The 13,353-nt window shown below is 65.0% G+C and overlaps 1 protein-coding gene across 1 annotated transcript; it reads left to right on the plus strand.

Annotated features, from left to right (window-relative positions):
* The first annotated feature begins 7,629 nt into the window (after positions 1–7,629).
* Positions 7,630–11,837, plus strand: RSPO4 (R-spondin 4). The gene is made up of 5 exons (XM_032198564.1): positions 7,630–7,708; positions 10,274–10,462; positions 10,638–10,781; positions 10,871–11,065; positions 11,821–11,837. Exons 1-5 carry the CDS (start codon positions 7,630–7,632, stop codon positions 11,835–11,837), a joined length of 624 nt encoding a protein of 207 aa, XP_032054455.1.
* Positions 11,838–13,353: the final 1,516 nt, after the last annotated feature.

The following is a 13,353-nucleotide window of genomic DNA, read 5'->3' on the forward strand; positions in this document are numbered from 1 at the left end:
CCCCCCGGTGCTGCCTTTGTGGGGTGGGCTTGTGGGATCTGAGCACCAGCCAAGGCTCTGAGCCCTCATGCACGTTGAGCTGTCAGGGTTTGCCTTCCCTCGGGCACCCACAGGCAGAGCTGCCGGTCCCGGCACCGCACCGAGCCCCCCGGCCACCGGCACGTGCCACAAGCCCTGGTGCGGCCAGGAGAGCCCCGGGTGTGGGGACCACGAGCACAGCAGCTGCCTCCGCAGCCCTCCCCCGGCTCTGGAGTGTCTGGGGGGGGGATTTCAGCATCCAGGACCACAATCCTGCCCAAAGCCTTTGTCTTCTGCTGAATTCCTCCTTGCGAGAGTCATCCGCTGGAGTCAGAGGATTTACCCTCCTGGGGAATGATGTGCGAGCGAGAGCTGTGGAGTCACATTCAAATTATTTGAAAAGGGATCGGGCTTCTGAGTGTTGAATCACGTGGAGCCAGGAACACTCATCTGACTGATGCCTCCATCTGTCTTTCCCAATAGTTTCCTTAAATAGCATAAATATTAAGAGAAATTCAACTGGAATTTGGCATAAATGGTTCTTAGGAGACCAGAAGAGGGCCAGCTGCTAAAATACCACTGGCTTGCTCCCTTCCAGTTACAAACACATGATTTTCGCTGCTAGGAAAGCCAGAGGCAGCCCCTGGCCGCGCCTGGCAGAGAGGAGGATGCTCCGTGGCCGCTGATATTCAGCTTTGTGGCACAGAACATCACGGCCGTGTGTGAGCAGCACGGGCAAGGGGCACTCAGGAGCAACAGCAGCAAAGCCACCTGCAGCACACTCCAACGTCCCCGTGTCCCTGCAGCTGGCCCTGTCCCACCACCTCCCTGCACTTCCAGGCTGCCCAAAGCCAGACCTGCTGCGGGAAGTGCCCCCGGGGCCCCATCCTGCTCCCCAGAGCCCGTTTCCCTTCTTCTCAGAACCTTCCCGGAGTCCCGGCACGGCACGGCTGGGGAGGCAGGAATTGCTGCAACAGGAGGAGCTTTCCAACCAGTTTTTTTGCAGTGCTTCAGTTCCCCGAAGCTCTCCTCTGCCTTTCGCATTTGGTTTCATCTCTGCTCAGCTCTCCCAAAAAACCCTCAGGCGACCACCAAGCCGGGAGATGGGTTTGTGGTCCGGGTCGGCGCGGGGCACTTCCCACACCGAGCTGGTCTTTACTTCGTCCAGCCAGCTTTGCGGCTTCTCGACTTCCAAGCAGAGCTTGCAGGATTTCAGTAGCACATGTGGGAAGGAGATTGCTATCGGCTGTGAGCCGGCCTTGGCGTGCGATCACTTGTGGAAACGCCGGGGACCGGGGGCGCTTTCCGCGGGGCCCCAGCGCCGACGCTCTCCCGCTCCTCAGAACCAAACCACCCCCAGCTCCCAGCCCTCCCGTCCTCCTCCCTCTTCCACCTGCCGTGGCGAGCACCGAGCTCGTGGCAAGACATCTCCAAACCCTGCATCACATCCCGCCGGCACCACACCCCATGCGTGCGGCCATCCCCGTGCAGGATCTGCCCCGGTGCCACCTCGCCGTGCCCTTCCCCGAGCCCGCCGGTGCCACCCGGCGCCGAGCCCGGCCCGCGCCAGCCGCCGTCATGTTTTTCCCATTCTGACAGCTGTACGGAAATTGGAAGGCGACGCTGACATGTGTCAACAATAACCAGCGAACAAGCGCCGAAGGCGGCGTCTGTCCCCACCACCTAGAGGAGGCTGGCCACTCTTGGCTCAAATCACGACAAGTTGCGGCTGGGAAGCAGGAGTATTGTTTCAATTATTTCCATTATATAAAGTCAAGCCATTTAATATATTCTGCCTCAAAGGGGCTAAACTAAAGAGATAAAATAAACACTGGAAATCTGCTCCGCTGGCAAGGATGAGGAATTTGGTTTCGACACCAAACCTTCGCTCCCACCTCTCCGTTCTCCTTTGCTTTCCTCCTCCTGTTTCCCTTCTCCTCCCGCTGCCCCTCTGCCTTCATCACCTCTCAAGACCAATTCCATCTCTTGGATTCGCTTCTGTTTTGGCAGCCGGGCTGCTCGGAGATTGTGCAGCCGCATCAGCGGCCAGGAGCGAGCGGAGCTGGCCGAGCCGCGGGCTGGCAGGAGGGGAGCGGGAGCTGCAGCCCTGTCCCTGCGGGGGGACGAGGTGGAAACCGAGCCCCCAGGTCCCATCCGAGCTCCGGACCTGATGGTTTGGTGTCCCCAGAGGGACCAGGGGGAGGCAGGAATGGGGCCCGGCCCTGGCCATGGTGGGAGGAGGAGGAGGAGAGCGTGCCACGGGGATGCGGCGAGCTGCTCCACACGCTCGGCTGACTCACGGCGTCGGTGCTGCGGTCAAGCTGCGCTCACGCCCTGCTGGGACAGATGACTTCTTCCAGAGGGCTGCGAGCATCTCAACAGCTTCGCTTGCCCAAGCCCACAGCAAGGGGCTCTGGCTGATCCCACCCCGGCCGTGCTCTCCTCCCTCACTGGGTCTCGCCAGCCCAGGTGTTCCCAATATGCCGCTCGTGTAAGGGCAATAAACCCGCAGCTCGGCCTTCCCGGCACGTTTCCCTGCACATTTGCAGGGCGCAGGGCTCAGCCATCCCCGTGCAGGCTCGTGGTGGTGCGGGACGGCCGGGCAGGGCCCTGGGGGAGGCTGGTGGCCAGCAGGAGGTGGCGGTGCCGTGGGATGCCCGGCGAGGCCGCGGTGCGGCGCGAGGTGGAGCCGGCGTTTCGTAAGCGCTGGGGAAAGGGCCTCTGCCGAGCTGGCGCGGGGAGCGGCTGTGAATTTCCATTCCTGTGGGAAGTGGGCTGCCACCGTCCAAGCATCTGGGGTTGTTATGATGGGAGAAGAATGCCAAATATTTTTCTTCCTTATCCACTACCATCCGTTGAAATCCTCCCCTGATCAAACCCATATTCATCGCTTTGGATGCACGAGGGCCTCTGCTTTCAGCGAGCCGTCCCTCCCTGCAGCCAGCCCCGCACGCACGGCTGGAAACCTGGGGAGACGGCGACGCCTCGCCCACGTCCCTCCACCCCTCCGACGAGCTCCTGCCCTCGTTTCCAGCCGGCCCCACCAGGACTCTTTGCCACTCCGCTGCCTCGGCTGGGTGCGTGCCCGGTGCCGGTGCCCCCGGCTGATCCGCCGTCCCCTCTGGAGCCCCAGCATCCCAAAATCACCCGTCCGGCACGGCGGCAGGCACGTGCGCCACGGCCCCGGTGTGCGCGTGCCTCTGGGCCGCGTGGGGAAGCAGGCGGTGCTGCCTTGGAGGGCCACCAAGATTTTCCAAAGATGAAAGCGTGCTCAAGTGTCAAACAAACTTTCCAAATTCTCTTGCTGGACATTTTCTCCCTGGTGCTTTGGAAGACGGTGGAGGAACATTTCATTCCCTCCGCGCTGGCATGGTGAGGAGCTGCATGAGGGAGCTGCTCGCTGCCAGTGGCGCCCGCGGGCTCAGCCTTTGTTCCTCGCCGGTATCATCTGTGAGTCAGCCCAGCCGCTCTGGCCGGGGCCCCGGCCGGGCACCTCGCCCCGGCAGCCCCAAAACGCCTCCGGAGAACAAAGAGGTAACAGGCGCCTGATTAATTAGCGGACAACAAATCATCCCTTCCCACTGCAATTTTCAGAGGAGTAGTCATAAATAGGCAAATTAAGGAAAATGACGGGATTTATCTGCTCCTTCGTGGACACTCAGCACCCATCGCGGGCTCGTTAGCAGCAAAGCGCGCAGCCGGCACAGTAGCACTGCTTTGGTTGGCAAAGCCTCCTGGTGCTATTGTACAGCCAGAGTGATGAGCTGAATGACTCGCTGCGTGCCGTCCCCGAGGACCCATTGCTAACGAGAGCTACCTAATTAGCAGGATGCAGCACAGGGCATGGCCTCGGAGGCAGGGAGCAGGGCAGCGATGCTGCGGCAGGGGCACGGGTGTCAGGAGCCCGGCTCAGCCCCCCGCCCTTCCCCATCTCCCCGCTGCTGTGGCCAGCAGGGCTGTGCCATGCCCGGCAGGTAGGGGCTGCTGGCCACGGGGTTTTGAGCTTTAATACATAAAATGTGTTATTTACAGGCAAACTGAGCGGCTCTGTGGAGGAGCGGTGCCTGGGCACGGTGCTGGCTCTGCACCGTGCCAGCGGCCAGCCTGGGAGATGCCGCTGGCTTGGGCTCCACTCGCTCATGCTGGAAGAAAGAAAGTGTTACCCGGGGAAGGGGCCCTCTCCTGGCCCTTTCACATCACCTCCCTTCCAGTCCCAGATGAGGAGAATTGAATTCAGCCTGCCGGGAGCTAGGCTGGGGCGAGGAGCTGCCAGTGGCCAGGGTGCGAGCCGAGCTGAAGCTGGGGCTGCCCTCGGTGATGTCTGTCACCTATAAACCCGCAGCAAACTCCACAAAACTCATCCATACTCTTCCCTCTCTCCAGGCTGCAGCTTTTGGCTAACGTGAAGGTGGAGCATCGTCCCAAAATCCCCTTGTCGCGCCGCCGTGGCCACCTGAACTTGTCCCTCTCCAAAAGTGCTTTCCTGCACAGGCCAGGTCTCGGTTTCCTTGCCCAGGGGAGCGGAGGGGCTTTGCTTTTGTTTTTTCTGCCCTGCTGCACGATGCTCTGAGCAAAGGCAGAGCAGGGAGCTGCAATGGGGCTTGGGGTTTGCGCCTCCAGTCCCCCACGCCACGGTGATGGGCACGGGCTTTGTCTGACCCGCTGCCAGCCGCCCTTGGAGCTCTGCACGCTCCCAGACGGGGCATTTCTTGGTTTTCCCTGTGCCACCGAGGAACCATGGTTTATTAAGGCAGAAACTCCCCGCAACAAGCACGCACAGGGGAAGGTTCGCAGCTTCCAAGCCCCGGCACCGTGACCCCAGCCAGCGCTCGGGGTTGTGGACCCAAGCACGAGGTGCCCGGTGGTGGGAGCAGGATGAGGATGAAGAATGAGCTCGGCCGTGCCCGGAGCAGAGCCCCGGGTGCCCTCCCGGTCCCGCGCACGTCTGCTGCGCGCCGCCACGCACGCGCAGGCGTGGGGCCCCCGCCAGCCCACGTGGATCCGCGACGGGGGCGCATTATTGCAGGCATGTTTGTTTATGGAAAGTAAGGCCGAGCCAGATGCTGAAAACCTGCATTTTATGGGTAATTTTTCAATTTATTTCACATTGGCATTAGAAGAAACGTAAAGCGATCCCAACCATTATTACTCCTGGTTTCCTATGGCAAGGCCAAAGGGGTCTGAAACGGCTCCTTTGTTGTCTGAGTCGTTAACTCCTTGGGAATGAAACGCCGTGGTGCCGAACGGGAGCGGCAGAGAGAAACATTTAAGGGGGATGGGGGCAGAAAAGGGGAGCAGGAGGGAGAAATTCAGGTGGGAAACGGAGAGCAGCCCCGACGAGCCCTCCCTGGGCAGGGCTGCAGGGGCAGGAGGGAGTACAGCAGCCGGGGCAGCCACCTCCTCATGTCCCCAGTCACCCCCAAACCTGCTCAGATTTGGGGCAACAGCATCCCCTCCAACCCCATCAGACACTGAGGGACACCTCCACCACGGCCCCGCAGGCACCGCTCCCCAGTGCAATGAGTTTGCTGGTGCTCAGCGGTCCCAAAAAACCATTTATTCCCCCCAAGGTGGAGCTGCCCCACGGCATCCCAGGCCCCAGGTTTTGGGTACGGGGCAGGCTGGGCTCGGGGGGGCCTGACCTGGTGGGAACGGCACCTGCGTCGGGAAGCTCGGAGCATCCTGCGTGCAGATGCGGCGCGCAGACATGTGCAGGGGGTGGGAATTAACCCGCTCCAGCTGCCTTCAGCCTTGTCTGCAGGATGTGAGCAAATCCCATTAAAACTGGTGCATCTGCGAGAGGGAACCAGACAGAAACTCTCCTTCGGGCGGCTGGAAGCCATCGGGACCGGGACGGGCAGCACCGTGCCGGATCCGCAACAGCCCCACGGCCGCTGCAGGCACCGGGGAGCGGGTGCGGGTGGGAGAGCCGGGGCTCAGCAGCACCCTGACCCTCCCAGCTCCAAACCCAAATCTCCCCGTGGGGCGAGAGAGGATGCAGAGCGCTCGCAGAGCCACCTGGGCACAGCCAGCTGCTCCAGAAAGGCTGGATTTCCCCCCCAAAAAAAAGGTAGGGGAAAACACTCGGCCCTTTTCTTTCCCTGCTCGCCACAGCTGGTTGGGATGCGGGATGGGAAGGTGGCTCAGCATCCCTCCCAAGGGTCCTGCGTGCCCTGGGCAGGATTTCCCTCTCCGGGGGGAGGAGAGCAGTTCACCCTGCTGCTTTGAGCTTGCTGGTGCCGGGGGTGGGCGCACGGCCAGGGGCAGCCATCGGGGTTGTCACCGTGGGCCACCGGGCCACTGGGAAGCACGGCCCCTGGCATGGGGCTGGCACGCGTGTCCTCGTGGCTGGATGAGGGCACAGAGCTCCTGGGATGGATGTGGAGCAGCGCAGGAGCCCTTTGTGGGGCCATGGTCACCCTTCGAAGCCATGCAGGGGTCAAGGCCACGTGCACCCCACAGGGGGCTCGGAGGGACGCAGCCGTCCCCAGGAGATGCTGTCCTGTCCTGAGCCCCCATGGGGCAGGGCAGGGGCAGGGGGGGACCCGAGTTTCTGTACCACAGCCCTGGCCACCCCCATCCTGCAGCACTGTGCCCTCCCTTGGGCACGCTGAGACCCCCCCTGGGGGCATTTGGGGGGGCGAGGGGCGCAGGGAGCTGCTTGGGAGCCAGGTATTGCAAGGCACGGCTCTGCTCGGCTCTGCTCGGCTTGGCTGGCTCAGTTTGGCTCAGCTCAGCTCAGCTTGGCTGAGTTCGGCTCAGCACGGCTCAGCTCGGCTTGGGTTGGATCGGCTCGGCACGGTCCCACAGCGTTTGGCACCGCTTGGCACGAATTGGCACGGCTCGGCACAGCTCGGCACGGCTCGGCACAGCTCGGCACGGCTTGGCACGGCTCGGCACGGCTTGGCACAGCTCGGCACGGCTCGCCTTGGCACGGCTCGGCCCGTTCCCTCATCTCTCGGCGCACCGAAGCCAGCCTCCCCCCCCCACCCCCCCAGCTCCCCGATCCCCCCTCCCCGCCGCCCCCCGCCCGCTCCTGGGCGTGTCCCCCCCGGCTTGGCCCCTCCCGTGCCGTGCCGTGCCGAGCCGTGCCGAGCCGTGCCGGGGGCTTCTCCGTGCCCCCGCAGCGGGATGGAGGCGGCGGGCGGGGGGCGCGCCCGCTCCGAGGCTGCGGCGGCGGCGCCGGGGCCGGGGGTCGCGGCCCGGCCGTTTGCGGGGCGCGGGGCCGGGGCCGGGGCCGTTTTGTCATCGCCGGGGCTTGCCGGGGGGGGTGGGGGGGGGGTCGGGGGGGGGGGGCGGCGGTGGGCTGGCAGCGGCTATAAAGGCAGAGCTCCCCCGAGCAGCCGCCGCTTGCCCGGCACCATGAGCGCTGCCCTGCCCTGGCGGCCCGGGGCATGCCCCCCGCCCGCGGCTGGGGTGGTGTGAGCCCCCCGCCCCGCTCCGCGCCGCTCTCCTCCCGGTTTTCCTTTCCTTTCCCTTCCTCTCCTTTTTTCCCTTCCTCTCCCTTCCCTTCCTTCTTCCACCGCCTGTCGGCCGGCCGGGGAGGGAGGCGAGCCCGGCAGCCGCTCGGATGCTGTGATTTCTCGCCGCCCCTCAACCCCGGCTGCCCAGATGCCGTGGGTAACCCTCATGGTGCTGCTATTCATCAGCTCCGTGGAAATGCTCGCGCAGAACCGCTGGAAGAAGCAAGGTAGGGCGCGCGCTGAGCCTGGCTCCCTCGTCCTGCCCAGGTGCCACCCGTGGGTGGCTTCGGGTCCCCGAGGTGGAGCAGGAGGGGTGCCACGGGGGGTCAGCTCGCCCCCTGGGGCTTTTTCCTACATCTATGCCTGGAGAGGGCAAGGCTCAGCCCCAGCGGCATCACCTGCCTTGTGCCAGCGTTGTCCCACCCGGGGTGGCGGGGGACAGGGGGCAGCTGGTGGCACGGGGACCAAAATCACAGCCCCCCCGGGGCAGGGTGTGGGTGGTGGGCGCAGGGCGCAGCGCGGTGCCGGTGCTTCTGCTCGATGCGTGGGGTGCAAAACGTCCTGGGGGGATGCTCGGAGGTGCTGCAGGCACTGCTGTCCCCTGCCCCGTCCTTCCCCCCGAGCAGAGGGGCTGGCCAAGCTGCTGCTTGGGTGTCCCGGGGCCGTGCCGGGGGGCACGGGCTCGTGTCCCCTCCGTCGGGTGGTGCCACCGCAGCCTGGGCTCTGCGGGGTGCGGGGATAGGACTCCCTTTTTTAACTGGTGCTGGGGCAGGGATGGGACCTTGTGAGCCTTTGGAGGCCTCGGGCTGGAGCCTGGGCAACTTTCCCCGTGTCTGTTGGACGTTGCTGTAAGATGCCAGCGCTACGGGATGCGTGAGGGCCTCGGGTCCTCGCGGCACCCATGGGTCTGCGCCTCAAATGTGCGGTGTCTCCACCCCTGTACGGGCTCTGCTGGCTGCTCAGCTCCTGCCCGGTGCCCGTCCCAGCTCAGCCCCGTGCCCAGCAGCTGCCACCGTGCCCGGGGAGGTGAAGCCAGGAGCTGCCCCTCATTTCCCTGCTCCCATGCTCTGGGTGGGGGCCCCGTGCCGATGCCAGGCTCCGCCGGCTCTGCGGTAGCTCCCCGGCACCGCTCCCGGTGGCAGGAGAGAGACAGGAGGAGAAGAAGGGCTGGGAGCAGCAGGCAGGGAGTAAAAGCTGCCCGGAGCCCTCCCTCGAGCTGGTTTTAAAGACGGTGGCACGGATGTCACTGCCACAGCTCGTCCCGTCCCACGATGGGGCTCCGCACCTTCCCTGCCCCAGCTGGGTGTTGGAGAGAGAGCAGGAAAAAAAAAAAAAAGAAAAAAAAAATCATCAAAAAGAATCAGGGAAGGGAAAAGACGCTCGTAAATCCCTGGGTCTCCTGGGAAGCTGCTCCGGCTGCAGCCAGGAACACAAATGTTGTCAGCGTTTGGTAAATATGTAACGGAGACCATAACAACTTAATGGATCCAAGGTGCTTCATTAGCGGGCTCCCAGCACACGCAGCCTCCTGGCCGCAGCGGGTCGCGCCGCGCCGCGCCGTGCCGCCGCGCTGAGCAAGCCCCTGGCCTCCAGGGGAGAGGGGACCGGGATGATCGGGCTCAGGGGTGGCTGCGTGGCACAAGCAGCACCTGGGAAAGCCGTGCCGGAGCCGTGGGGTGTCCCCTGAGTGCGTCTCCCCGCCGTGTCCCCAGCCCTGAGCTCCCTCCCTCGCCCAAGGGGTCCGAGACCACGTCGAAGTTATTGCCCTTCGCTCGTGTTCTCGGCACCCTGGCACGTCCCAGATGCTGGCCCCAGTTTGCTCCCAGTGGGATCCAGTCCCTCATGGGGCTGCTCCCCATGCGGGGGAAGGCGGTGGCTGCGGGCCCTTCCCCAGGGCTGTGCACCAGGCTCCGGTAACCGCAGCCTCCAGAGCTCTGCTCTGCCCAGGGCAGCCTCCTCCTTCAGCCTTTGCCGTGTCCAAAAAAAAAACAAAAAAAAAAACAAAAAAACCAATATCTTAACACTGTGAGACCTGCTAGCAGACAGCCTGGGCCCCGAGCACGCACCACCCGTGTTCCTGGCGCTGTCGCTGGCTGTACAGCACGAGCTGTTGCTCGGGGGTGTTAAAAGCGAGCTTTCCGTCCCAGAAAAGCCAAACAAACTCTTCCAAACACCAGCGGGTGCAGCAGGCGCCTCGCTGGTCGAGCAGAGGAGCCTGGGGGGGCCCTTTTTGGAGACACCCCACTATCCTGGGGGTGCAGAAGGACCCCGCTGTGTGGGTGCTCCGGGCTCAGTCACCAGCTCCTGAAATGTCCCCGGGCCACGAGCATCTCCCCGGGCTGTGACTCTGTTGGGGAAAGCTGGCTCCAGGGACAGGAGGGCACCTCCAGGTGCTGCTGGCTGCATGGGTCTGGCCCCTCTCCTTGTCCCCATGTCCTTGTCCCTGGGAGCAGACCCCCCCGGGACCCGCTGCCCCCCGTGCAGGTTGGAGCGCGGCGGGAGCAGCCGAGGAGGCAGCGGCGGCGGCTCTTGAGCCACCAGACAGATCCTTATCGTGGCTCCACTTGAACGTTTCCAAAACGCTCTTTGTTCCCTTGACATATAACAGGCAGCAGCCAATTAACCCGGGTCAGGGCTCGTTTCTCCCCGCCGGCTGCTCCGGGGGTCAGCGCCCTGTCGGATGCCATGGCACGGCTGCCCGGGCTGGCACCCGGAGCTGGGCGCAGCACGGAGGGATCCCCGACCCCGCCGTGCCCCCCGCCGCAGCCCCTCTGCCCCGCTTGTCTCCGCAGTGAGCGCTGGCCTCTTTGAGAACTGCACGGGCTGCGTCCTGTGCTCGGAGGACAACGGCTGCATCACCTGCCACCACCGGCTCTTCCTGCTCATCTGGAGGGACGGCATCCGCCAGTACGGGATGTGCGTCCACACCTGCCCCCCCGGCTACTTCGGCGTGCGGGGTCTGGAGGTCAACAGATGCACAAGTACGTGGTGTGTGAGCCAGGGTCCCTGCGCCTCCGAGCGCCCTGGGGTCCCCTCGCTGCCCCTCAGCGCCTCTCCCAGCCCAGAGCTGCGTTTGGGAAGGGCTCCGGGTCCCTTTGCGCACCGGGGCTGGTGGCTCGGAGCTCGCCCCCAGCTCACAGCACCCCTTCCCGGCAGAGTGCAGGTCGCCCAGCTGCGAGAGCTGCTTCAGCAAAGACTTCTGCATGAAGTGCAAGGAGAAGTTTTACCTGCACAAGGGCCAGTGCTTCCGGCAGTGCCCGCCCGGCACCGCGGCGCAGCCCGGCACCCGCGAGTGCCAAGGTAAGCGGCGCCCGCTCCCCGCGCCCCACGGCTCATCCCAGCGTGGTGTGGCCACCGTCCCCCTCCCCGTGCCCCGTTTTTCCCCCCAGAGACGTGCGAGCCGGGGCCCTGGGGCGAGTGGAGCGCCTGCACCCACGAGGGCCGGACCTGCGGCTGCAAGTGGGGTCTGGAGACGCGGGTGCGCGAGGTCCTGGGCGCCCCGCGAGAGGAGGGGGCTTCGTGCCCCGCGCTGCTGGAGACCCGAAAGTGCCGCCTGAGGAAGCACTGCCCAGGAGGTGAGCGCGGCCCCTCCTGCCCCCCGCAGCCCCCCGGCTTGGCGCCCCGCCGCCGCTCTGCCTAAAAGCGAGGAGCCCCGCGGTGGCGGGGGGTCCTGCGGGGTTGTGGCCGGCCAGCCTGGATCTCATCTCCCAAGCATTTGGAGGCCGGTGGCTGTAAGCGTGCAGTTCTGGAGAAAGCTGCCTTCCCAGGCACATGTGCTGAGCAGCCCCGGTGCTGGCGCCGGCGGGGACGAGGCTCCCCCTGCCCCGTGAGCCACAGCCCCTGGCACCGGCTGCTGTTCTGCCCGCCTGTGAAGGGAGAGGCAGGGCCGAGGCTTTCTGCTTGGCAATCGCAAATAGAGAGGCACGAGTTCCTCGGGGGAAATACCTGCAAAAATCCGCAAAATACCAGAAAGCCACGTGGAGCTGGAGGGCATCACCCCGGGGGGATTTGCAATGGCCAAGGTCCCCAGCCCACCCTGGGATCCGTCCCCAGGGCTGGGCACCATCCTGTCCTCCCCGGTGGCTCTCCCTGACGTTGTCCCCCGCCCTCGTCCCCGGGGGCCCTCCCATTGCTGTGGCACCGCAGTTCCCTGGCTCGGGGGTCCCCAGCTGGGGGGCTGCGGCGTGGGGGCTCCCCGGTGCCCCTCTCAGCGCCCAGCCGGCGGCGCGGGCACGGGCACGGGGATGGCGATGGGAACCAGGAGGAGCCTGATGTCATTTTTGGACGCGAGCGGCTGGGCTGAAGCTGTTCTAATAAATCTCTGCTTAATAACTGGCAGAAAGACAGATTGCATGAGATACCGATCTGTGGGCCTTGGAAGGAGATCTGAGCCCCCGGCCTCGGCGCTGGACAGCTTTGCGGTGCGGAGCCGTGGGTTCGCCGTGTATCTACACGGCAGCGGCAGGGAGGGCGCGACCGAGGAGAGGGGTGCGAAGGGGAGAGGAGAGACGGGGTTGGAGGAAGGTGGGAACAACAAAAGCTGGGCGTGCTGGGGCTGCGGAGCCAGGAGAACGTCCTCATCTGGGCACCATCCATCATAAATAACGTTGCGGTGCTGACAGCGCGGCGGAGCTGATTTCCTTTCCTGCTCAGGCCCTGACTCGCAGCTTCGGGGCGCCAGGTGGCAACGATTTCGGGGAAGTTTGGCTCCCTCCCTGGCTCTGCGGCCCCTGGGCCCTTGAAGCTGGTGACAGGTTGATGTGGCCAGCTTGGCGGTGGTGCACGAGGACGGGCGGCTCTGGAGCACGGCGTCCCGCGGCACGCTGCCGGGCGGCTGACGGCGTGTGCCTGCGGCACCGTGCCCAGAGCTCGGTGCCACCACAGCCACCCCCCTACACCCATGGGGATCACAGTTTTTGGGGTGCACCGCATCTCACGGGGTGACTTAGGCACCCGCTCCTGCCCTCTGTGAGCCCCGAGGCCGTGGGGATGGGGGGCACTGCAGGGCTCCCCGCTCGGGTGGGGATCAGCTCCAGAGCCAGGTCTCTCCCCAAAACAGCCGAGGGAAATCCCCCGCAGCGTGGTGAGGCTGGAGGCAGCGGCCTCCCCGTAAGCAGGGCAGGAGCAGCCCCCTTCGTGTCTGGCAGCCCAGCCCTGGGCAGCCTGCTCGGCGTCCCCGCCGCGGCGGAGCGTGCGCCTGCCCTCGCTCCCAGGCTCCTGTCCCGACCGGCCGAGTGCTCGGTTATGGGATCCAGATGCTGGAGGACAACGAGTTCACTTGATGCAGCCAAGACACCCCAAGACCCGGAGAGCCGGAGGAAGGCGCTGCCTCGGCCCCAGCCCGGGCTGTGTGATGAGAGATTTGTGCTACCACTTCTGAGCCGTCGTCCCCGGGCAGCTGGAAGCGAGAAGCATCTGTGCTTGGCCGCGGCACAAAACCGCTCACGCTGCTGTAAATCTGCCTTGTGTTCCTGCCGCGCTCTCCAGACGCCTGGCATTCGTGCTGTGCCCTTTCCTTTGTGGGTGGCAATTGTCTGGGAGATCAGAGCAGAAAAACAGAGGCGGGCAGGAAAAGAGATGGAGCCCTCGCAAAGAACCAGCGTCAGCAGCGCCGGGTCCCGCGGCGGGGCCGGCCGTGGGCCTCGTGTTCTGCGCCCCCCGGCTCTGGGATGGACACAGGGGCAGAAGCTGCCTGGTTTGGGGTCCCCAACCCACTCCAAGGCATGAGAACTTCACCCATCAGAGCCCACAGTCCTGTCCCGTGTCCCGGTTTGTTTCGGTGTCTCAGCACCGTCCCCATCGACTCGCGGAGCTGGGAGCTGGAGGGGTGCTTGGAGAGGGGTGGGTGCACCCAGAGGCCAGCCACGTCCCA

This window comes from Aythya fuligula, chromosome 16, assembly GCF_009819795.1.
Source record: "Aythya fuligula isolate bAytFul2 chromosome 16, bAytFul2.pri, whole genome shotgun sequence".
Classification (NCBI taxonomy): Eukaryota; Metazoa; Chordata; class Aves; order Anseriformes; family Anatidae; genus Aythya; species Aythya fuligula.

Coding starts and splice junctions, on each gene's coding strand:
- RSPO4 (XM_032198564.1), top strand. CDS start 7,630: ATGCCGTGGGTAACCCTCATGGTGCTGCTATTCATCAGCTCCGTGGAA. Junction 7,709..10,273: donor GAACCGCTGGAAGAAGCAAG/GTAGGGCGCGCG, acceptor TTGTCTCCGCAG/TGAGCGCTGGCCTCTTTGAG. Junction 10,782..10,870: donor CGGCACCCGCGAGTGCCAAG/GTAAGCGGCGCC, acceptor TTTTCCCCCCAG/AGACGTGCGAGCCGGGGCCC.